Below are 25,664 nucleotides of genomic sequence, written 5' to 3'. Positions count from 1 at the left end.
CCATTGGGGGGCTCAAACGCACAACTCTCATATCGAGAGTTACATGCTTTACTGACTGAGCCAGCCATGCCCCCCTGGAAGCCCCATTAGTTTTAGAATCTAATTTCTTTTAGATTATTTGTTCACCTTTCTATCTGGACTTTTTGGTGTATTTCTCTTTATCAGCTATGTTCATCATGTCTCTGGCAAGGGCCTTTTCTCATTACCTTACATATATCTTAGATTTTTCTATCTAAAGGGTTATGCCTGTCTTCAGTTCTATGGAAACCTTGTTGCTGCTGTTACTTATAATATTTTGGTATTCATTCTTTCTGTCACCCCACCCCCTACCCCCTACTACTACTATTGGGTGCACAATGCAACTTCTGAATCTACCTTCCGAGTTCCTTAACTTTCTTTTCACATTTCTTGTATTTGTGTCTGGTCTGGGGGAATACTTCTGCTTGATGTTTTATTTCACTAAATCACTTTCCATCTCTCTGACTATTGTGTTATTGAGGTCATCTAATGAAGAGCTTTTGTTTGTTTCTGTCTTTTTTTTTTAATCCTCTCTTTTAAATTCAGAGATCACGTTTGTACTTTCTAGAATTTAAAATTGTCTTTTCACTTACGGAAGCACCATTCTCCCACATCTGTTAATTTGCTTGCCCTAGAGTCTTATTCAGTTTCCTGTTTTGACTGTTTCCTTAGACTTTTGTGCTTCCATTTGTTGAGTCTGATGAATCTCTTTCATGATTGTGACCTTCCTTTCATGAACAGTGATTTTTGGTTGGTTGAGCATCATTTTATTTTAGCTTTCCTCTTACTCTGTGAATCTCTGAATGCTCTCCTTTAGAGGAGGATACTTGTAGTGATTGGGGGGGGGGGGGTGAGTCAAAATAGGTTACCTGGAAGTATGTGCCAGTAACTGGGCTTATGGGTCTAGAGACTCTTTGTCCATCTTATCATGGCCACTCTGGGCACTGCTTTGCCTTTTTAACCCCAACACACACACACACACACACACACACACACTACTTCTGCTTAGAGCCCAATGGCCAGGTGTCTCATTGTTGGCAAACAAGGGAAGAGGCCAGTCTTCTGGATGTTCCTGCTCTGCTCTCTGAGCTAAAGCCCTTTCAGTTGTCCCAGGCTCCCTTCTGCTCCCATCATCCCCAGGGCTACCTCTGCTTTGTGCAGTAGACCTTTTGTTTATGGGTCCTTCCTCCAACCTAACTCCTGCTTTACATTATTTAGGGATGCCCTCTTAAGCTGTGTTAAACTATAGATACCTCTTTTTATTTTCCACAACTTGTGTCCATTTTAAAAATCATTTCCAACCCTATGATCCTGTGTTTGACTCCGAAATATGAATATGGACTCATGTTTGTTTTAATATGTATTCAGATAGGTACAACAATAAACATGGGTATGTGTACATACATGGGTTAGGATCAATCCATACATACATTTCCTAGCTCTCCCACTAACAGAACCTAGAAGCAGTACCATCCCAGTGGCACCTAGCACATCTGCCATCTAGGTCTTGATTTCTGATACCATTCTTCAATAAAAGAAGCCAAAATTCTTGGGAAAATGGTTCATCTTAGGACTGGGGCAGAGAAAATACAAGATGCACCTGGAGTATCGGATGGTGCCAGAAAGTAAGGAAGTACTAAACAGCATGTGGGTGCATGTCAGAAAGACAACCTTAATGAGCTCCCAATGGCCACAGTGGGAGCAGTGTTAGCGACAAAATAAGTATAATAGTATTATGACCTCAAGAATAAATACCCATGAGTCCAATCATACCATGTAAATAAATGATTTAAGAGGGGGAGAAGGGACCACTGTATCTCAGAGAAAATTTTATGTGCAAAGAATGAAGGAAATATAAAATCACCATTAGAATACCATACTGATCATTGCACAGGCAAAATCCACTAATGAATTAATAGGTGGCACTTGAAGTAGAAATAGGGTCTTTGCTTGGCCCCAAACTATGTCCTCAAATCTTTGATACATTGTTCTCTAGGAAGTGAAGCTGGATTCCCTTGCCTTGAATATGGAATGGGCCTAATGACTCACTAGTAAATAACAGAGTATTGGAAGGGAAACACAATAAGTTTATAGTGGAGAATCCTGGCAGACACAACCTGAACCAAGGACCAAGGTTAAGGCCACATCTCATCAGCCATGTTGGTATGACAGCTCTCCAGATACCACGTGAAGAGAAAAGCACTATACCTCTGCAGCCTGATTTCCCTCAAAGCCCAATAATCTCAGTGTAATCATGAGGAAAACCAGACAAACCCATTTGAGAGACATTGTACAAAATATCTAATCAAGTACTCCTCGAGAGTGTCAAGGCCATGAAAGACAGTGAAAGGTGAGGAACTGCCACATATTGAAAGAAACCAAGGAGACATGATGACTAGCTACATGGGCAGCCTGAATTGACACCCTGGGACAGAAATAGGACACTAGTGAAGAAACTGGAGACATCTGAATATGTTCTGTCATTTAGTTAATAAAGTTGTACTAACCTTAATGTCTCAGTTGATAATTGTCCTGTGGTTATATAAGCTGTTAACATCAGAAGAAGCTGAGTGAAGGGTATACAGGAAAGTATATTAACTTGGGAACTCCTTTGAAGTCTAAAATTATTTCAAAATAAAAAGATTGTCTTTCCCTACCCCTCAGTTTGGTTAGGAAGGATAGTAAAACATTCAGTCCTCCATCTTAATCCAGTAAGTCTTTCTTTTGTTATTGGAAAAATATTTGATATATTTGTTATTGGGAAAAAATATACAAAATAATGACAAATTGGGTTTTTTTATTATTGTGAATAAGCTAAGTGTCCTTCTGAAGATAAAACTCACTGGGTAAGTCAGGATCCTGGCAGGAAAGAGGTGGCACATACAGATGGAAGCTGAGCAGCGTTTAATGAAGAGTTGACCACACTGTGGGCAGGGTTATGGGAAACCGCAAAAGGGCAGTGAATCACCCTAGGACTGGCAATAACAGGAAGTGATGATCAGTCTAAGCTGAAAGGGGCAAGAGGATGGGTAGAGGTAGGGATGATTCTCAGAACCAGGGAGAGCTGTAGGAAAGGGCCATCTGGGTGGTGCTGCAGGTCTGTGTGCAGGAGTGCAGCCACTGGGGCAGTGAGAAGGGCACAGAGATGCTCATACCCCACCCTCACTCTTGCTGTCCCTCCAGTGACTTTCCATGACTCCCCACTGACCAAAACCAACCAGAAGCAACAGGGCAAGGGAGCTTGTATATGCATCTATATGGGTCAGCCTTCCAGGTACAATCCAGACCCAGAGAGGTGCCTGGAGGAATGTCATCTTCATGGTCTGAATCCGCTAAAGCAACCCTGTTATGATGTAGCCAATAAGGAAAGATTTAGAAAATATAGAACTGAGATAGGACCTCATAGGATTTTACATAGCAATTTATACTTGTAAGACATTAAAAGACATTTTAAAATGTTCAAGTCTGTGTGATCCAAATGAACATTTGGGAACGGCCTCCCCAAACCTCTCCCACTGAGATGAATCTAGGTCAGTCTCCATAATAGATGTCCCAAATTCCCACTGATTTTCTCTTTACGTTCTTAGCAAAAAGCCACTGAGCCTGTGCTTGGACTGGCTTTGTTTCTCCAGCTCTTACCTGGACATCGCTGGGGCCACCATTCCAGGGTAAAGCAGTATCCATCTACCTTGATGGAGACCTGCTCCCAAGTGCCCCCTCCCTATGGGTTGTCCTGCTAGTCTTGTTCTGCCCTGCTTCCTTCCCTACCTTTTGCTGCCTTGGTCTGTTCCCCACTGGAAAATGGGCCATCCATTCCACATGCTCTGAAATCCTATTTCCTTAGCATCCCACCCCTTCTCACAGCTTCTTTCCCTCAGGTCCTCCTCCTTCCTTGTTTGTATGAGTTCTGCAAGCTCCCCAGCCCTCCAGTCCTCCTGCTGCACCTCTTGGCATCACTCCCTTTCTGGTTCAGCCATTGAGGAAGGAATGCCCTTCTGATTAATACCCAGGGGTCAATGGGCCGGTACCTCCCCCTTTGATGAGTACAGGGTTAGAGTTGGTGGATTGATAGGACACAGTAAATGCACTGGTTGAGTCCAGCAAGCACCCAGCATAGCATGGAGCAGAGAAGGGAAATGAGCCTGTTGGCCTTGCATGTTTGGTGTGTGGCAAGCTGTGTAGCTGTGTTCTGTTCCACCTTAGTCGCTTGTCCCGGTGGGTACTCCCAAAGTGCATATTAATCTACCTGTGTGAAGTAAAAGTCACCTGGCTCCATGGCGTGTGCTACACCTGAGGTTTCCATCATGCTGAAAAGAAAAGCCTCCCCTTATTTGAAAATGAAAAGTAATTTTATTTTTTTCTTTGGAGTTCAGGAACATAATGAACTAATACAAAGGAGCTAGAAAAGTATATTTGCTTGAAACCTTTTCTTATCTACATCTTGAATTTTGCGGTAAAATGCTATGAAATTAGAAGCCGACTACCATTTTTGAAAGGAGAAAATTGTATTTCCGATCATATTTTTTTTTATCTTAAGAAGGACTTAAACGTTTATTAAATGGGATGATTTGCAGAAGTGAGATTGAGAAGGTTAGTGGTCAGCTGAGATGTGACTTGCTGTTAGGGGGGAAAAGGGATTGCAGGTGCTGGGGAAGAACATGCCTAAAGACCCAGCTGAGGATGCAAACCAGCTTCTCAGCAGGGGTCCTCCCCCTGCTGCCCATGGATGAGTTTGAGAGGTGGCTCTGAAATTGTTGGTGACGCTTACCTCTGTGTGTGCTTGAATACTCGAGTATGGGAGAGATGGTTCATGACACCATTCTCAAAGGTATTTGTGTCTTACCTTCCCATCCCACGTCAGTTTTGAAAGTTGAGCAGAATAATTTGTTCTGGTGTTAATGAAATGGTATTTGCTGATTTCTCTCCTGAGAGATTGCCTTTTCCAGGAAGGCTTCACGTGGCTTTTTGACCAGCCAGACTTACCCTTTGCCCTTTTCTTTTCATCCTAGGCCAACACTGGACAAATTGATGACACCCAAGAACAGCACAGAGTTATCAGCCATAACCTCGCCCTCATTCAGGTGACTCTCCCCTTTGTCCAACTGATGAATCTCCTTCCTGCTTTGAATCTGCATTCAGGCCTGCTCCAGGTAGGAAGAGCAAAGACTAAGTGAGCCCTTGTCCCTGTACTCCAGACTGAGCTTTGGGAATGGACCCCTCGTCCATTCTGTAACCACACTCATGTGGCACAGACCACACTCATGTGGCAGCTGGAGGCTCAGCCCAACTACAGGCACTGGCACCGGAGTGTAGATGCCTCTTCTTAGAACCCAAGTTCCCTCCAGCTTCTCCACCTCCTTCTTTCCAAGACAGACTTATTGAAAGATTTGCCTATACTTACTTACTCCTGTTTCTTATAGCATGGACAGGGCTAACTGCCTTCTCTTCCCACTGTCTTGACTCAAGCTGTGCTTGCCAAAGTCACTGACATCCTAATTGGTTTACTGCCTCGTGCATATGATCCTGCTTATAGTTTCTGGAGATTCTTCCTGCCTGGAAGTTCCTCCTTGGCCCCACTCCTGCCTCTCAGCCTGTGCCTTCTCAGCTTTTGCAGGATATTCTCCAACCCCCACACCTTTGTCCCTTAAATGTTTCATGCGTGTTCAAACTTGAACCTCCTTCTAATAGACCCTAGTTGGGCTAAGTTTTCATCCGAGGAGTCTCAGAGTATTACAAAATCAGGAAGCCTAGAGCAGGGGGAGACTGGGAACAAATTGGCTCAGGGCAAGAGAGGAAGTAGTTTTATCCAGAACCTTCTGGGCTTCTTTGGCTGGGGGCAGCCTGCGGCTGCACAAAGCACCTGGATTCTAAGATCAGACAGGCTGGTGTTAAAGCTGTCATTTATCAACAGGTTGGCCTTGGGCAGACCACACAAGACTTGCTTAGCTGTATCTCCCTGTCCATCAGAGTAGGTGGATATCCACTTTAACTCTCACCTGGGTTCTAGAGCCACTGTTTCTGGCTGTCTACAGGGCATCTCCATTTGCCCCTCCCCGAAGCATCCCTGAAACACCTTAGCCAGATCTGGCATCATCACCTTATATCCTCACACTCACCTCTTGTGAAGTCCCCAATCCCAAAGAGTTTGATGGTTGAAAGTTCATTTTGGGGGTCGACCCTTGGGCAAATCACCTCATCTTATCTGTAAGATGGTCTGTTGTGAGGTTTCAATCATGTAAGGCCATGGCACTTGGCCACATGTGGTAAACTCCCAATCATGGTAGCTGTGCCTAGTGAGGAGTCTTCCCATTAATCAAGCCTGAGACCGAGTCTCTCTCAGCATCTCTGCTCCTCAACCTTATGACCACTCGCGGAGGAGTCTGCCTCTGAGCTGTACTTGAATCCAGCCCTGCTTCTTTTCTTCCTTGCCTTGGCCTCCTGGTCTCCTGCATCACTGACATCAAACCTCTTCATTGCCCCATGTTCCTTCCCCTCTGGCTCCCCTCTGCTTGGACACCTGAGTGGCCTTTTCTAAATCCTAGAGCTGATCAAACTGCTTCCTCCTGAAGCTCCTTTGTTGGTTCTACTTGTCAAAGTGTAGGCCTGGCCCAAAGGTACTCCTGGTCTGGTCCTGTCCCTTCCACAGCCTCATGTCCCCCACACCTGCTGCCTTTGTGTGTGCGGTTGCCTTTCCTTGGAATGTCCTGTCTCTTCTTATTCTTCCAGCAATGAAGTTCCAATCAAGTCTCAGTTCCAGCCCGACACCAGGTACTCTTTGGGGCCTTGCACATGCAGCTGCAGCTGACCTGATTGCAATTCTGTGTGTAGATGTCTGCCTTCTCCACTTGAGCCGAGTCACCTGTGCCAGGACCATGGCCTATGGCTGAAGAGCTTTGCAGATTAAATGAGATGCTCGTGATACCCTTAACAGAGAGGCTGGCAAGGGGCAGGTAATAAGTGCCTGAGCTACAAGTTTCCAAATCCTTGTCCATATGCATGCACATTTCCACATGATCGATTCTCAACCAACATTCATTAAGTCCTGACCTGGGCCAGACACTGGCTTGGCACATTCTGGTTCATAGCATGGATATAAGTTTGTCTCTTCTGTTTGTTAAGGAGCTTAACATTGAGTCACACATGGTCCAATAAATTTCATAATTGAACTTTTACTAACTTCATATTCTACCAAAAATATACCCAACAGTAATATTTAAAATATACCCATGAGTTATTTTTAACAACTGGTAGGACCCAGGAACTCAACTAGTAAGACTGAAGTGCAGCCACTAAGAGCTGGTCCAACAGGGCCGTTGCAAACTGTCTAAATTCAGCCCTATCCCACCTCATTCGACCTTCATCACATGGGTGCACATAAAATTGTACGCTTCTGCTCAATAAATTACACCACAATGACATTATTCTCTTTTTGCACGAATTTCTGAAGATAACTTCCCACAAGTTCACAAGGTATGAACAATTTAAAGATCTAGATTTTTCCAAAAAGGATTATAAAATATTTCAATGCTTAGTATTAAGTAATAGCACCAATGTTAATGTTTTAATTATTAGTTTCTCCATAACCTCACCAGCATTGAAAGTATTCTTCTCAACTACTTTGTATTTGCCATATAGGTGTATGTGGCCATAGACAATATATGCTATGACTTTCTGCATTTTTTTTAAATATTGTTTTATTTAAGTAATGTCTACACCCAACCTGGGGCTTAAACTCATGACCCCAAGGTCAAGAATCACATGCTCTTCCAACTGAGCCAGACAGGTGTCCCTGTCTTTCTGTGTTTTTTTAAGCACAAAAAGTATTATGCTGTACATGTAATTCTGTAACTTGTACTTTTAAGAATGACTTAATGAATGAAAATCACTTAGAATAGCAGATAGCACTCAGGAAATGTCAGCTCCAGTCATTATTCTTATTATTACGTGGTTCTTTGTTCACATGTGCAAATGTTGTACTGAGAAAATGCTAGATCATAAGGTATATGGGTAAATTGTAGCCAAGTTTCCTCCCAGAATTCCTGTACCAATTTTACCACCATCTATATGTAAGAGAACCATTTTCCCACATATTTGTCAATGTGTATTTTATATTATCAATCTTTTAAATTTTTAAAAATTTATCTAATGTTTATTTATTTCTGAGGGAGAGAGAGAGAGAGAGAGAGCAGGGGAGGGGCAGAGAGGGAGGGAGAGAAAGAATCCCAAGCAGGCTCTGCATAGATGGCACAGAGCCCACTGCAGGACTCGAACCCATGAACCTTGAGATCATGAACTGAGCTGAAAGCAAGAGTCAGATGCTTAACCAACTAAGCCACCCAGTTCCCCTAAACCTTTTAATTTTTAATTTTACCTAGTCTGGGGGATAAATATAGTGTACCCATGACTCATTGATTGATTCATTCATTGGATAAGCACAGACAAGGGCTTAGCACCTGCTGAGTTCCCCACCCCCCCCACCCCCCGCCAAAACTGAGGGCACTGACCTTTTCATAGAGGAACACCAACATCAATTACAAAGAAATAAGATACCTACTTTTAAATTGGGATTAATTTTTTTTTCCTATTACTTGGGAAGCTGGTCACATTTTTATTTGCTTTTTAGCCATTTGTATTTCCTTTTTGTATCTTGTCAATTTATTCCCCTTGTACATTTTTCTGTTGGGTTATCTTTTTTAAAAAGTTGGCATTGCTTGGGGTGCCTGGTGGCTGAGTCTGTTAAACATCTGACTTTGGCTCAGGTCATGATCTTGCGGTTCATGAGTTCAAGTCCCACATCGGGCTCTGTGCTGACAGCTCAGAGCCTGGAGCCTGCTTCAGATTCTGTGTCTCCCTCTCTCTCTGCTCTTCTCCTGCTCATGTTCTTTCTCTCTCCCCTTCAAAAATAAATAAACATTAAAAAAAACAAAAGTTGGCATTGCTTTATAAAATGGACTTCATGATTTTGATCACTAACCCTTTATTACTTATAAATGGAGATATTTTCTCCTGCTCAGTTTCTGTCTTTGAAGTTTGTGGTATCACATAGAAGTCATACTTGGATTTATATACAGCTTATTTCATTTTTCTTCATAGATTTTACATATCTTCAGAAGGAGTCTTTCTCTAACCCAAAATCTGAAACACATTATCCTATATTTTTTTCTTTTCATACATTAGGTTTTATGTTTAGTGGGGGGTATGTATGAATGGTATAATGTAGGAATCCTTTTTTTTCCCCTAGATATCCACTTTTCTTTACCCTGTTTATTCAGTACCCACCCATTCCATACTGATTAGAAATGCCACCTTTATCATATTAAATTTCCATATTTAATTTTCATCTATTCTTGATGGTATTCCTGGACTCCAGTCTGTCCTGCTGATCTATTTGTCTATTTTTGTGCCAGTACCACCCTGTTTTAATTACAGTAGCCTTAAAACTAAATATTGATAATGAATGTGCCAAACTCCCTCTTGATCTTTTTTCTCAAGGTGTCTTGGCTGTTCTTGCACATCTACTCATCTTTGTGGAACTTAAGATAAGTTGTCAAGTGCCATGAGAAGTCTTGTTGGGACTTTCACTGGAATCACGTGGGTTAACTTGGGGAACATTTTCGTCCATATATATGGTAGAGTTCTTTGTTTTTTTAGGCTTCTTTAATAATACAGCATGTTTCCATTGAGACATTTGAATTACAGTTGATCCTTGAACAATATGGGTTTGAACTGCATGGGTCCACTTATAGGCAGATTTGTTTTCATAAATACAGTACTGTAAATGTATGATTCCTTATGATGTTCTTAATTTTGTTTTCTCTAGCTTACTTTATTACGAGAATACAGTATATAATATAGCATACAAAATATGTGTGAATCAAGTTTGTGTTATGGGTAACACTTCTGATCAGCAGTAGGCTGTTAGTAGTGAAGTTTTGAGGGAGTGACAAGTTATACACAGGTTTTCAACTTTACACAGTGTCGGTGCCCCTAATGCCAGTGTTGGTCAAGAGTCAACTGTACTGATCACATGCCAGTATTGATACTGAGATCTGGGCACCTCATGGTACTGGCCTGCATGAGCAGCAGAGGTGTGAAGCCACTGAGATGAGATGGGAATTGCAGCCGGGATGGGGGAGAATGGAGAGAAAGAGGGCCACCAGCATGAAGGGCAATTGCCAAGGAAGGAAAGTCTGGGAGAGAGACAGAGTGTGCACAGAGACTTCCAAGGCGTAGCTGTGGATCGTGGAGTTTCCACATTGCAGGAGAAGTTGCTTGTCTGAGCAGCTGGGGGTTACAGAGCACTTTTGCCCAGACCAGTGAGAGGAGCCACGAGCAAGAGACTGGTGGCCCTTGGCCAAGGGTTGAGTAGGAGGTGAAGATTTCATGATGGAAAATGGCATCAAACAAGTTGCAGAACAAGAAAACAATAGTTTTCAAGGGCGTTGGATTAAAGCGAGGTGTTTGTTTTTTCCAGGTTGGAGGGGCTGTTGGCAAATTTTAGGGTAAGGGAAGGAAGTTGGGTAACCTCAAGGTCAGAGAGGAGACAGAGGCAAATGCAGGGAGGAACAATGATGGTCAGAGACACCTTTCCTCATATTTCTGATTTCTGCCCTGACAGGTGCAGGCCACCGTTGTGGGGTTCCTGGCTGCTGTGGCTGCCCTGCTGCTGGGTGCTATGTCTAGGGAGGAGATGGACTTTGTGAAGGTGGAGTTGCTGTGTGCCAGCAGTGTCATCACAGCCTTTCTCACCGCATCTGCCTTAGGTGAGCTGTGCCCCCACCCCAGTTACCACCCCCTCCTAGCTCTCTCTGTCCTCCATTCTTCAATACTTTGCTCTCAACTCTTTGTGTTTTAGTTCCTTGAGATGTGGAAAATGGGTGCACTAATGGTGGGGCCTCACATGTCCTGCCAGAGGATGGGGGAGAGCCTATTAGTTAAGTCTCCAAGCCCCACCTTATGGATGGGCAAGGAGGACAATGAGTCCTTTCCTAGGCAATGTATGTGTGCAGAAGTGAGCTGCTGACTCCATTTCTCTTCCCTCTGCTTGTTCAGAGAACTGGCCTTTGCTCAGTTGACACATTCATCTGTTCATCCACCCTTCATCTATTCAATGTTTCTTGAGCACAGCTTGTGAATGGGCCTGTGGAAGATTCTGGCATCTGCAGTCCTGTAGGGAGCATTAGCTTCAATTTCATCTCTGCAGAGAGGTCTTTTCTGACTCACTCAAGTTCTGCCCTCTGCCCTTCTCCCCAGCTGCTGACATGCTCTTCTGCACTATGCACCTGTTTTCCTTATTGAGCACTTACAAACATCTGCAATTGTTCATTTTCTTCATTCTTTTCTGTCTCACCCCTTTGCTAGAATGTCAGCTCCTCAGAGAGGTGCCCTGTTAGAATAGGGCTTCTCCTATTCTGCTCCTGTCACACCGCCTGCCATGCATCAGATGCTTCCTCCATGTCTGCAGAAGGCGGAACACACAAGGAGTGACAACCCTGTCTTCAGGGAGCTCACTCATCTCAGGGGCAACCATGTTTGCCATGCAATTACCATAGAATGTCCCCCCATTCGCTCCTTACTCAGTACTTACTGAGTGTCTACTGTGTGCCAGACACTGGTGCAGTGGAGGGGATGCACTGGTGAGTAACTGCACTGTTTTGTGATGTGTTCTGGTTTGGAGTGAGACATCAGTATGTAAGCACATAGCAAATTTCAGCTAAGTGCAAGTGTCTCCTTTTTGAAGCCTCTCTGATCAGCTCTCTAGCATCACCCCCCCCCCATTCATAGTCCTGCTTTCTTTTCATGTCCTGTTTTTTACTTCAAATCCTTGTTCACTTACTTGTGTGCTGTCTGTCCCTCCACCCAACAAGCATTTACTGTTTGAGTCCAAAGCCTGATGGCTATTTTCAACACCTAAAATAGGCATATTACCAGCTGCCAAATGTTTGCTGAATGAGCGGACTTCATTTTGGTTCTCTTCTGGACTGCATGTCTGAGTGTCTCTCGCAAACAATGTGCATGTATAAGAAAGAATAAGTGCTAACTGTGAATTGGATTTGCATTTACCCTTCTGTTCTCCATCTGACTGCTCATGAAACACCTTTGAGCTCAACTCTCTGTAAGGATAATGTGGCAGGTTATTTAGTGGTTTCTCTTCATTCCTGTGCTAGTGTATGTAATCGGGATGGAGGGTACGAGTGCAGAAACCCAGGAGCAAATTCATAAATTGCACTTCCCTGGGCAGAGTGCTCCTGGTCATGTACCTGTGCCTGTGCGCATGGGGCAGGGGCTAGGGCGCCATCACTCAGTCTGTCCAAGGGAAGAGAAGAATGAGTATGCCACACCTTGTGGAGAAATAGAGCCCAAGAGATACTTGATATGAAGTCTCCTCTGAAAACAACACAATCCAGTGATTCCAGAGGCCAGTCCTGTTCCTGTGGAGTCTTGTAGAGAATGTCATTCCTAGCTCCCCATTTTCCAGATGAGGAAAGTGAAGCATAGATGAGGGGTGAAGTTCAGCAGCATGGACATAAACTGGGTTGTCCAAAGATGTGTAGAAGTTGAGGAGCATGGCTGGTGGCTCATAGTGTGACCTCAGCATGACTGCTGTAAAGCCAGGTGGTGGGGTGGTTTTTAATAAGTGCTCTCAAACTGGTGGTTTCGATGTAGTCCCTGTTTTTCACCAGACCACCAGCCACACAGACTCAACCTCACTTAGAATTGGCATTTCAAAAGAGATAAAGTAGCTATGACCTGGTCACAAAATAGGGCACAAACTGTGGTCAGTGGCAGCAGTGTTAGTAGGCCTTGAGGTGATAATTCTAATTATATTTAGAGTTACAGAGTAGTGAGTAAAGTATTTAAACACCAAGAGCCAAGATACAATGTGTCTTTTAAAAAATGTTTATTTATTTATTTTGAGAGAAAGAAAGAGTCAGTGGTGCGAGCTTAAGCAGGGGAGGGGTAGAGAGAGAGGGAGAGAGAGAGAGAATGCCAGGCAGGCTCCGTGCTGTCATCACAGAGCCTGACATGGGGCTCGACCCCACAAACCATGAGATCATGACCTGCGTCAAAACCAAGAGTTGGATGCTTAACTGACTGAGCCACCCAGGAGCCCCCAGTGCTGTTGGATTAAGTCCTAGGCAGTAGATGAGGGCTGGAAGATTGCATGTGACAGTCATCTCAGAACACAGTCAGAACACAAAATAGGACCCAGGGAGGTATAGTGGCCATGAGAATGTGTCTCTTGGGTTTCCAGTGCTACACCCAAAAATTTACCCCCACTCCCCGCTGTTAGAGGTTAACCTGCTGCCTTCGCCCAGTGGTGGCCCTGCCAGGATCCTGAGATGGGTCTGTTCGCCAGAGATGTGGACCTGCTGACAATGCTGTGCTGTTGTCTGCATGTGCTTCCCCTGCTTTCCTTCCTGTCTTCCACTGCGGGTGGCCTACATGCCATCTCGTGGCTCTCCCAACACCCCTGTGGCCCCCCATTCCTCCTCACAGGCCTTGTCCCTAACAAACCTCTCATGTGGCTAATCCCACTGGGGCACCTGTGTCCCCAGGGACCCCGACAGACACAAGATGCTGTGCTCTGCCCCTGGGGCTCTGTTGCTTAGAGTGGTTTTGGAGTCTTCTTCCTGTCAGGGAGCAGCTGCGAGCTTCACATCTGTAGTTTCTGGTTTGGGAGCCCAGGAACTACCTCCCTGCTGTCTCCCCCATGGGTTTGAGTGTATCATCAAAGCTTCCAGGCTGCTTCTTAACATCACGCCTGCAAGTGACAGGGTCCACCCTACTGCAGGCTTCTCAGGCTTCAGAATAGCGGGGAAACTGAGTGTTAGGGCAGCCTGGCTCAGGCGAGGGCTGTGTGGATACAGAAAAGTTACTGAGCAGCCTCCTGACCACTTTCTCATCCTGTGCTTTGAGTTTCCTCTGCCACCTCCCTGCAGGAATGCTGATGGTCTGCATAGTAATTGGTGCTCGGAAGCTTGGGGTCAATCCAGACAACAACATTTCCATGCCCATTGCTGCCAGCCTGGGAGACCTCATCACGTTGTCCATCCTGGCCTTTGTTAGCAGCTTCTTCTATAAACACAAAGGTAAGAGGTACCCCTTGAGGTGGGGCACACGAACAAGGCTGGGTCCAATGTCGGCAAACAGCAAGCTCTCCCATCCACTCAGGTCAGCAGATAAGTTCAGTCTCCACCTTAGGGCAGGGGTGTGCAAGGAGACCAGGGAGGGCCAGAGGATGGCCTGGCTACTTCAGTGTGCCCTCATAGGTTAACAGAGCCTCCATGGGTAAGTCATGTGTCACACCGGACATGTACAAACCAGCTGGGAAGGGACTCCCAAGGAGGCATGTCATAGCCATGGGCAGCAGCATATGCTCTCCCTGCTGGTGTGAGGCAGGAGCCCAGGTCTCCTCAGAAGGTGCCCAGTGCCCTGGTCATCAGCCAAGAGAGGCGTTCACACCTCTTGTATGACAGACCCTTGTGGCCAGAGGCTCTGACTCCACCAGGGGTCTCCCTAGATCTGCCCTGGGAGCACAATGAACATGTTCCTGCCCTGGGCATTGTGGACAGGTAGCATCTCCCTTTCCCAGATAGTTCTCAACTGCTGACTACTCCCCTCTGAGCATCACAGTTTTTGCTTTCCACTTAAGCTGGCTGCCCACAGTTGTTTGGATCTAGTAAGTGTTGATTCTGTGCATGGTCATAACCCCAAGTACCTGGGGGCAGGTAGCATCAGTGAGTGGAGTGGACAGTGAAGAAGATGGTGGACAGCAGTAGGGCATGTGGTTACACTTATTTGGAGGAAATACCTAGACACAGGCACAGACACAGCGAAGCTCTGGCTTATCATTGCCCTGTGGGAACTCAGACTCTGGACCAAGAGAAGTCACCCAGCACTTACATGCTGAAGCAGCTGAAGCAGACTGACAGAATACCTGTGATTTAGTGTGTCCGGGCATTGAGACCCTCTCCCTCTCAGCTCTGGGACCAGCTCCTTGTCACCCCAGGAACTGCCTTCCACCAATACTGTTTGATGGTTGGGAGATCCTCAAAGTTCCTGTAAGTGGCAATGAAGATATAATGATAAGATGACCTAATTTTATTTTTAAACCATGGTGAATTTAAAACAAGATTTGTGTGTGGGTTGGTTAATCGAGTTTTACTTATAAAACAAATTTGGGTCACTGGTGTTTCCAGACCCTTCTTCTCTGCCCTAATGTGCATGTTGCAACACACGACTTAGTAGCTGTTGAATCATTGTTGGGTTGTCCGTCCCTCAAATTAGACTGTGAATTTATCTTGGGTGCACTTACAGTTTCACTGGGCCTGGCACATATGAGATAAATCTTCACTGATGAAGAATGAGCTGCTGACTGTGTCACCTGTCAGTGTAGTTGGGAAGACAAGCCATGTCTGGGGGAAGTATTCATCATGGTGGTGGGAAAATATGAGGTGGAGCCTCTGCCAGGGCTCCTGAATAATTCTAGAAAAATCAGACTGAAAAAATGTCCTAAAAGCAGCACTCCTGTAGGCTGCTTCTTCCTAGAGCTTTTGAGACTTGCTTAGAGCTTCCTGGGTCTGTCTCCCTCCTCCTGGGATGGCGAAGAGGCTGGCCCCTTCCATGATGAGTTACTTTGTCTGTAGTCCAAGTTGAGCAACTGTGGCCTGTGCTTCCATGTAGCTGCCCAAGGAGACGGGCCTCCCTATGGCAGAGGAATGAACCATGATTGTTTAGTGCAGAGAAAGACAAGAGGGGAGGGGTCCTCCTAATGATGCTGCTCAGAGAAATGGGATGTGGGGCACAGACCTACCTGCACACCTCTGCGTGCTGGGGTCCACTTGGCAGAGGACTGTGCACCACCTGAGCCTGTCCTTTAGAGGTGGGGCTGGGGGTGAGAGGATAGCTCTAAAGAAAACTGGTGTCTTGTTTGGAGTGATTGGGAAGGTGACACACAAAATATAAGGGAAGAAGGGAGTGAGTGAGAATGGTGGTATGTGGGACCCTGACCTGGCTCCAGGAACAGTCAGGTGTCCCAGAACCATCAGAGTTCTGCTGGCTCCAACCAGCAGAGAAGATGACACAGGGGCATAAGTAGCTGCAAAGCTGGGTGTGGTCTGAGCCCTGAGGGTCCTATAGATGCTGGGGAGGCCACCTTAGGCTGGCCTCAGCCAGGAGCAGATTGGCATCATTAACCAACTCTGGCTGTAGCCCTGATGTCTGCATGCTGGCTTGGGTGCTGGTGGGCCACCTCTTCATGCTGTAGTCTCTCATATGCCCATCTGAGGGGGAATAGAGAACATAACATGAGTTTGTGCTCAGAAGGTGCTGGGCACAGTGCTGGCCTGTGGACACAATCCCATAAATGTAACCATTAATAATAATAATAATAATAATAATAAGGTTGAGGTGGAAGGAGATGGGAGAGGTTATGTATGTCAGGAAAATAGCAAAAAAGAGAAGTAAAGGGGCTTGTGACAGGAATTGAGGATAAAGAGGAGCTTTTCCAGTTGCTTAATAAGATGGACAAAATCTTTAGAAGTATGGTAGGTTGTCCACCCTAAACTGCCGGAGACAGAAGTGTCTCCTCAGCTCCAAGCCCACCTCTAATCATTGCAGCCCAGACTGTGGTCCCACAGTCCATGCTCATGTGCCCTGGCACTCACACTGTCTGTCTGTCTGTCTCTCTCTCTCTCCTCCCAGATAATCGATACCTGATGCTACTGGTCTATATCAGCTTCATGGCCCTGATCCCCTTGTGGGTCCTCATTGTCAAGCAGAACCCACCCATCATGAGGATCCTGAAGTTAGGGTGGTTCCCAATCATTCTAGCGATGGTCATCAGCATGTGCACATGAGTGAGGGCTGCCACCACCCCTTTGCTCTCCATGCCACCCCTGTCTGGCCTCTGCAGACAGGGAGAGTGGCCTGAGGCCACCAAGCCTCCAGGGTGAGGATGTAAATCATGTGGGTTTAAATCATTTTCTGGCTGATCATGGTTGGAGGGAATCATTGCTGTGGGCTCCCTCACTAAGTCCCGGTGCCGGTTGTTGAGTCATACCTCTTTGTTCTTCATCTCTTTCCCTCTCACCAAGAACCTTAGGCCTTATTTATTCTGAGAGGCAGTCCTGTTTACCACTGCAGGAGTATCAGAGCCAGGAAGAACTGAACCTGGAAACATCAGTTGAACACACTGATGCGAGGACCTCTTGTCCCCTCGTGGCACTGCAGGACACCTGTCTCCCCCATCCCTGCTGCCAGAGTTCCCCTGCTTGGGCTTCAGGGAGTCCCTCACCTGGCCCCACAGTGATGGCTCTGTGAATACCATTTCCACAGCATGGCTGCTGGTGCGACCTAGTGGGGCTGAGGGATTCGTCCCCCTGGGCCCTTGGGCCTTCAGCTGAGCTCAGGTCTTCCACCCTTGAACCTCACTCTCCAGAGCCCTTTCTGTTAGTAGACCTGGATGAGCACCACCCCAGTGCTTTCTGGGGTGCTTTCCTAACGTTGACTCTTAGGGAGAAGTGGTTGTGGTCCAGGTGTCTTTGATTCCAGAAAGCTCCTGGGCTCCTTTTACAAACTGATCCAACCTCGCCAGGACTGTAGGAGCAGGGCAGTCTTTGCTAAACTCCAGGGGCTGGTAGGAGCAAGGTCTTATTGCGACATCTCTAAGAACAAGGAGCAGAAGTGGATTCTCATGCAGGTTCCATTTTACTGCTCAGGAAAGTAGCAGTTCAGTTGTGGTACATGAGCTGTCACATGGGAGAGTCCAGCCAGCTATGTGACCTCAGAGAGTTTGTAACTTGTTTTTAATGGGCTAACATTATCTGATGGGCCTTCTGGAACAGCTGATGCTCAGAATAGAGGTGGAGAACCATGTGCATGGTGGAGAGGACACTGTGGATACCAGCCTGTCTATATCAGATATTTTGTATAGGGGTCAGGAAAGTGTTTGCTACACTGAGAAAGGAAACTGGTAAGACATTTTGAAAAAATTTTTTATTTTAATATTTGTTTTTTTTGTGTGAGAGAGAGAGAGAGAGAAAGAGGGCCAGCGAGCATGACTGGGGGAGGGGCAGAGGAAGAGAGAGAAAATCCTAAACAGGCTCCGGGCTCTGAGCTGTCAGTATATAGCCCGACGTGGGGCTCGAACTCCAGAATAATGAGATCACGACCTGAGCTGAAGTCAGACTCTCAACCGACTGAGCCACCCAGGTGCCTCTGATAAGACATTTTGTATAGAGGTATACCAGGTCCCCTACAAGGATAAACTAATCATTTTCCCTCTGTTCTCTCCCCAGTTTTGGAGGGCTCATCTTGAACAAAACCATTTCTAAACAGCAATTCCAAGGCATGGCCATATTTACTCCCATCATATGTGGTAGGTATTGGCAGTCACCATCACCTGGGACCCCTAGGCTGTGTTAGCCCACAGGGTTTGGGCAGTGGGACCTGAACAGCAGTGACTTCAGAGGTCTAGCCCCAGGCCTTCAAAGGCATAATCTGGAAACTGAGCCATGGCTATGTTTCTGCTGGGCAGGGACTACTGGGCTGGTTTTTCTCATATGGAAGGAGACCCTCAGGGAAAAAGCCCTGACCACTGCTCCACCAGCTCACACTCTTCCTCACAGTCACCACAGAGACTTGAGCTGTCCCACAGAGCTAAATCCCATGCCTTGAAGGCACATCTAAGCCAGGATTCACTGCCACCTTCGTGGCCTTCAGAACTGGGGTGTTGGCTTCTCATGGTTTGTTTGTATGTTTGCTAATTTCTTAAATTTAGATTCATTGATGACATTTAAAACTGAGACTTTTGCACATAAAAATCTGGATTTCTGCCTTCTTCAAAAGCAAGACTGTGACAATACTGAGTTTACATTCTGGGTGAGGAAACAATCAGCTGCCACTCAGACAGGACTTGTGTTTGTCCACTTTGCCTGAATTCCCTCCATTCCCTGTTGTCTTCCACCCAACCCTTCATTGATCTCCCTTCTAGGCTTAGACCCTATGGGCTCTTTTAACCAAAGCTTGGTTTGTGTCTGGCTTCTGATAAGGATCTGTAAATGGGACTGACCAGTCAGGGAGGGAACCAAATGTGATAGCTTTTTGCATACTTTTCTTGGTCCCAGGCCCTGGTGTTCTGGGGCTGCAGAAACAGGCTACAGAGGCCTTTGGGCACCCCCTCTCCCCATTTCCATGGGAACCCAGGTGATTATTCCTTGAATATCAGTGGACCACCCAGCAGGTCTGCCCCAGTAGAGGCAGAGCTTGCCCATCATACAAGGAGCTGGCCATGTGAAAGACAACAACTGCTAAGGCAGGCTAAAGCTTAGAAAGATTTCCTTGGATGTCACCAACTCAGATGACTGTGGGGCCACATGAGAATGTTGAGTGAGTTCAGCCAGTATGACAGTAGCTGGGCAGTAAGGAGCAGCAGGGAATAGGTCATGCTGCAGAAAGTGTTCCTGGTGTGGAGGGAGAGGGGCCTGCTTAGCTCCAGCCAGTTGCTGCCTGGCAAGTTTGGAGGTCCAGAGTTGCCAGAACTGACTTGTTAAGAGAAGCCAGCAATTTATGTAAATGCTAACAATTAATTTGAGTTACATTTTTAAATCCACTCCTCCCCCCTTTTTTAAATCATGTGGATTGAGCAAAATAGATCTGCAGCCATCCTCTGCCCACAGACTTTTGCATCCAGGGTTGTTGGTCTCTGCCTCTGGAGATCACTGGGGCACATCTGGCCCAGTGAGGGGTTATTCCCCAATGGGCTGAGGAAACAGGATGGAGGGAACCTGCCCACTCTCTAAAGGAGATGGTCCTGAACAGACACTCTTCTCTCTCAGCCTGTAATCCTGTCCCTGCAAAGACAGCTCAGCATGGCCTTTATAGTCTTGGCATGGTCCATTCTCTGTGGAAGCTGGGAGCCTCAGCCATAAGCCCCAGACCTGTTGCATATGCTATCCCCTCTTCCCTTGCTGTTGCCCACCTTCTCTTCCATCTCCTTTCCACCTTAGGTGAAAAAATCTTCATTTTCTCAGATGTTCCAGTCTGTAATCTGATCCCTGTCACTTCCCACGGCCTTGAAGGCCTTATCAAGATATCCTCCCATAGACCTTTCCATCACTCTCCCTCCCTCCCTCTACTTGACAGATCTGTATTGTAAACCTACTTTGCCAGTCACATTTCCTTCACCATAAGAGGTAGCTGTCAAGGTGATACAGTTACTACCCTGGCACTTTACTCACAAGGTCGAGTTTACCCTTGCTTGCAGCCAAATAAAATCTGTTGTAAAGTGGGAGGGAAGGAAAAGAGACCAAGTGCTACATCAATCAAGGGAGGCTTCTGGAGGAAGTAGACTTAAAATAAGGGCCAGAACTGAGAGACTGGCATAAAAAGGGGGAAACCACATTCTTTTTCTCCTCCCAGGTGTTGGTGGCAATCTGGTGGCAATTCAGACCAGCCGGATCTCCACCTACCTGCACGTGTGGAGCACACCTGGTGTCCTACCCCTCTGGATGAAACAATACTGGCCTAACCCATGCTCCACTTTCTGCACCTCAGGTGAGTCTGGTATCTTCTGGAAGCCACGTGGCCATTTCTTTCAACAAGTAAAATTTGCCATTAGTGGAATCTGGTGTCTGTAGCAACAGAGGTCCAAGGCCAGTGCTGACCTCAACAGAGATCATCTTCAAGGTCATGAGTCCTTCTCCCAGAGACCTGACTCCCACCCTTGCCTTTAGTTCATTGATTGATTGATTCATTCATTCATTCATTTAAATATTCAAATATTCAAACACTCAAATATTAATTGAAGGTCTGCCAGGTACTAGATGTCATGTTATTGTGATGAGTCAGGGAAAGCTGAGTCTTGTCCCCATGTATATACATGGTCCAGGAGAGCAGATATGGAGGCCTGTGTGGCTCAGTTGGTTGATTGTCCCACCTTTTTATTTTTAGCTTAGGTCATGACCCCAAGGTCATGGGAAAGTCTCTCTCTCTCTCTCTCTCTCTCTCTCTCTTTTCCCCTCCCCCCTCTCTCTCTCCCCCCCGTCTTCCTCTCCCCCTCTCCCTCCCTCCCTCCCTCTGCCCCCAGTACTCTCTCCCTCTCTAAAAGCAAAAACAAACAGAAGAACAGATAAACACACCAAAAATGGAGCTCTTGACTACATATTGTGGTCTGTTTTTTAGGGGTTTTTTCTTTGTTTATTTTTTTTTTAATTTTATTTTTTATTTTTTAAAATTTACATCCAAATTAGTTAGCATATAGTGAAACAATGATTTCAGAAGTAGATTCCTTAATGCCCTTTACCCATTTAGCCCATCCCCCCTCCCACAACCCCTCCATCAACCCTTAGTTTGTTCTTCATATTTATGAGTCTCTTCTGTTTTGTCCCCATCTCTGTTTTTATATTATTTTTGTTTCCCTTCCCTTGTGTTCATCTGTTTTGTCCCCTAAAGTCCTCATATGAGTGAAGTCATATGATTTTTGTCTTTCTCTAATTTCACTTAGCATAATACCCTCCAGTTCCATCCACATAGTTGGAATGGCAAGATTTCATTCTTTTTGATTGCCAAATAATACTCCATTGTATATATATGCCACATTTTCTTTATCCATTCATCCATCGATGGACATTTGGGCTCTTTCCATACTTTGGCTATTGATGATAGTGCTTCTATAAACATGGGGTGCATGTGTCCCTTCGAAACAGCACACTTATATCCCTTGGATAAATGCCTAGTAGTGCAATTGCTAGGTTGTAGGATATGTCTATTTTTAGTTTTTTGAGGAACCTCCATACTGTTTTCTAGAGTGGCTGCACCAGTTTGCATTGCCACCAGCAGTGCAAAAGAGATCCTCTTTCTCTGCATCCTTGCCAACATCTGTTGTGGCCTGAGTTGTTAATGTTAGCTATTCTGACAGGTGTCAGGTGGTATCTCATTGTGGTTTTGATTTGTATTTCCCTGATGATGAGTGGTGTTGAGCCTTTTTTCATGTGTTAGTTGGCCATCTGGATGTCTTCCTTTGAGAAGTGTCTATTCATGTCTTTTGCCCATTTCTTCACTGGATTATTTGTTTTTTGGGTGTTGAATTTGATAAGTTCTTTGTAGATTTTTGGATACTAACCCTTTATCTGATATATCATTTGCAAATATCTTCTCCCATTCTGTCAGTTGCCTTTTAGTTTTGCTGATTGTTTCCTTCACTGTGCAGAAGCTTTTTATTTTGATGGGGTCCCAGTAGTTCATTTTTGCTTTTATTTCCCTTGCCTCTGGAGACGTTTTGAGTAAGAAGTTGCTGTGGCCAAGATGAAAGAGGTTTTTGCCTGCTTTCTCCTCCAGGATTTCTCCTCAATGCATTTATGCATTTCTCTTTGATGGCTTCCTGTCTTACATTGAGGTCTTTCATCCATTTTGAGTTTATTTTTGTGTATGGTGTAAGAAAGTGGTCCAGGTTCATTTTTCTGCATGTTGCTGTCCAGTTTTCCCACCACTTGCTGAAAAGATTGTCTTTATTCTGTTGCATATTCTTTCCTGCTTTGTCAAAGATTAGTTGACCATACGTTTGTGGGTCCATTTCTGGGTTCTCTATTCTGTTCCATTGATCTGTCTGTTCTTGTGCCAGTACCATACTGTCTTGATGATTACAGCTTTGTAGTATAACTTGAAGTCTGGGATTGTGATGCCTCCTGCTTTGGTTTTCGTTTTCAAGAGTGCTTTGACTAATCACGGTCTTTTCTGGTTCCATACAAATTTTAGGATTATTTGTTCTAGCTCTGTGAAGAATGCTGGTGTTACTTTGATCGGGATTGCATTGAATATGTAGATTGCTTTGGGTAGTATCGACATTTTAATAATGTTTGTTCTTCCTATCCAGGAGCATGGAATCTTTTTCCATTTCTTTGTGTCTTCAATTTCTTTCATAAGCTTTCTATAGTTTTCAGTGTATAGATTTTTCACCTCTTTGGTTAGATTTATTCCTAGGTATTTTATGGTTTTTGGTGTAACTGTAAATGGGATAGATTCCTTGATTTCTCTTGCTGTCACTTCATTGTTGGTGTATAGGAATGCAGCTGATTTCTGTGCATTGATTTTATATCCTGCAGCTTTGCTGACTTCATGGATTGGTTCTAGCAGTTTTTTGGTGGAATCTTTTGGGTTTTCCATATAGAGTATCATGTCACCTGCAAAGAGTGAAAGTTTGACCTCCTCCTTGCTGATTTGGATGCCTTTTATTTCTTTGCATTGTCTGATTGCTGAGGGTAAGATTTCCAATACTATGTTGAATAACAGTGGCAAGAGTGGATATCCCTGTCATGTTCCTGATCTTAGGGGGAAAGTTCTCAGTTTTTCCCCATTGAGGATGATAGTAGTGTTGGGTCATTCATATATGGCTTTTGTGATCTCGAGGTATGCTTCTATCCCTACTTTCTTGAGGGTTTTTATCAAGAAAGGATGCTATATTTTGTCAAATGCTTTCCCAGCATCTATTGAGAGGATCATATGGTTCTTGTCCTTTCTTTTATTGATGTGATGAATCACATTGTTTTGCGGATATCAAACCAGCCGTGCATAAATCCCGCTTGGTCATGGTGAATAATTTTTTTAATGTATTGTTGGATCTGGTTGGCTAATATCTTGCTGAGGATTTTTGCATCCATGTTCATTAGGGAAATTGGTCTATAGTTCTCCTTTTTAGTGTGGTCTGTTGTCTCGTTTTGGAATCGAGGTAATGCTGACTTCCCAGAAAGAGTTTGGAAGATTTCCTTCCATTTCTATTTTTTGGAACAGTTTCAAGAGAACAGGTGTTAACTCTTCCTTAAATGTTTGGTAGAATTCCCCTGGAAAGCCATCTGGCCCTGGACTCTTGTTCTTTGGCAGATTTTTGATTACTAATTCGATTTCTTTACTGGTTATGGGTCCGTTCAAATTTTCTATTTCTTCCTGTTTCAGTTTTGGTAGTGTATATGTTTCTAGGAATTTGTCCATTTCTTCCAGATTACCCATTTTATTGGCATATAATTGTTCCTAATATTATCTTATTATTGTTTGTATTTCTGGTGTGTTGGTTGTGATCTCTCCTCTTTCATTCTTGATTTTATTTATTTGGGTCCTTTCCTTGTTCTTCTTGATCAAACTGGCTCTTGGTTTATCAATTTTGTTAATTCTTTCAAAGAACCAGCTCTGGTTTCATTGATCTGTTCTACTGTTTTTTGTGGTTTTGATAGCATTAATTTCTGTTCTAATCTTTATTATTTCCTGTCTTCTTCTGTTTTGGGGTTTTATTTGCTGTTCTTTTTCCAGCTCCTTAAGGCATAAGGTTAGGTTGTGTATCGGAGATCTTTCTTCCTTCTTTAGGAAGGCCTGGATTGCTATATACTTTCCTCTTATGACCGCCTTTGGTGTGTCCCAGAGGCTTGGGGTTGTGGTGTTATCATTTTCATTGACTTCCATATACTTTTTAATTTCCTCTTTAACTGCTTGGTTAGCCCATTCATTCTTTAGTAGGATGTTCTTCAGTCTCCAAGTATTTGTTACCTTTCCAAATTGTTTCTTGTGGTTGATTTTGAATTTCATAGAGTTGTGATCTGAAAATACACAAGGTATGATCTCTATCTTTTTGTACTTACTAAGGACTGATTTGTGTCCCAGTATATGGTCTATTCTGGAGAACGTTCCATGTGCACTAGAGAAGAATGTATATTAGGCTGAAATGTTCTGAATATATCTGTTATGTCCATCTGGTCCAGTGTGTCATTCAAAGCCATTGTTTCCTTGTTGATTTTTTGATTAGATGATCTGTCTATTGTGATGAGTAGGGTGTTGAAGTCTCCTACTGTTATAGTATTACTGTCGATGAGTTTCTTTATGTTTGTGATTAATTGATTTATATATTTGGGTGCTTCCACATTTGGCACATAAATGTTTACAGTTGTTAGGTCTTCTTGGTTTATAGACCCCTTGATTATGATATAATGCCCTTCTGCATCTCTTGATACTGTCTTTATTTTAAAGTCTAGATTGTCTGATATAAGTATGACTACTCTGGCTTTCTTTTGTTGACCATTAGCATGGTAGATGGTTCTCCATCCCCTTATTTTCAATCTGAAGGTGTCTTTAGGTCTAAAGTGGGACTCTTATAAACAGCATATACATGGATCTTGTTTTCTTATCCATTCTGTTACCCTATGTCTTTTGATTGGAGCATTGAGTCCAATGACGTTTAAAGTGAGTACTAAAAGATATGAATTTATTGGATTATGATGCTTATAGAGTTGGAGTTTCTGGTGGTGTTCTCTGGTACTTTCTAATCTTTTGTTGTTTTTGGTGTGTGTGTGTGTGTGTGTGTGTATATATATATATATATATATATATTATATCTTTATATAAAATTTTATATTTATATATTTATATATTTGATATATATTTTTTTTTCATCTTTTCTCCCCTCAGAGATTCCCCTTAAAATTTCTTGCAGGGCTGATTTAGTGGTCACAAACTCCTTTAATTTTTGTTTGTCTGGGAAACTTTGTCTCTCTCCTTCTATTTTTAATGACAGCCTTGCTGGATAAAGAATTCTTGGCTGCATATTTTTCTGATTCAGCACACTGAATATATCCTGCCACTCCTTTCTGGCCTGCCAAGTT

At 44.3% G+C, this 25,664-nt stretch overlaps 2 protein-coding genes across 11 annotated transcripts in view; one reads left to right on the top strand and one right to left on the bottom strand.

Annotated features, from left to right (window-relative positions):
- LOC101081454 (solute carrier family 41 member 3) overlaps positions 1–25,664 on the bottom strand; it is an 837,990-nt gene that overhangs the window by 550,093 nt on the left and 262,233 nt on the right. The window lies entirely within an intron of this gene.
- Positions 1–25,664, top strand: part of LOC123383807 (solute carrier family 41 member 3-like) — a 134,645-nt gene that overhangs the window by 51,866 nt on the left and 57,115 nt on the right. For 5 of the 10 annotated variants that reach the window (XR_006594034.1, XR_006594031.1, XR_006594032.1 and 2 more), the window contains 5 exons: positions 5,028–5,099; positions 6,745–6,968; positions 9,511–14,111; positions 18,321–18,400; positions 20,443–20,577. Coding sequence is in view for 1 of the 10 variants with exons in the window: in XM_045052068.1 (XP_044908003.1) it covers positions 5,028–5,099; positions 10,637–10,781; positions 13,962–14,111; positions 20,443–20,577 (502 nt within the window). In the remaining 9 variants the exon portion in view is untranslated. The remainder of the gene's footprint in view (positions 1–5,027; positions 5,100–6,744; positions 6,969–9,510; positions 14,112–18,320; positions 18,401–20,442; positions 20,578–25,664) is intronic. The other 5 variants (XR_006594038.1, XR_006594037.1, XR_006594039.1 and 2 more) reach the window with 3 other exon arrangements.

Source organism: Felis catus, chromosome A2 (genome assembly GCF_018350175.1).
Source record: "Felis catus isolate Fca126 chromosome A2, F.catus_Fca126_mat1.0, whole genome shotgun sequence".
NCBI classification, from domain to species: domain Eukaryota; kingdom Metazoa; phylum Chordata; class Mammalia; order Carnivora; family Felidae; genus Felis; species Felis catus.
The sequence above is the reverse complement of the archived record's forward strand: the minus strand, read 5'-3'. Positions and strand labels throughout refer to the sequence as shown.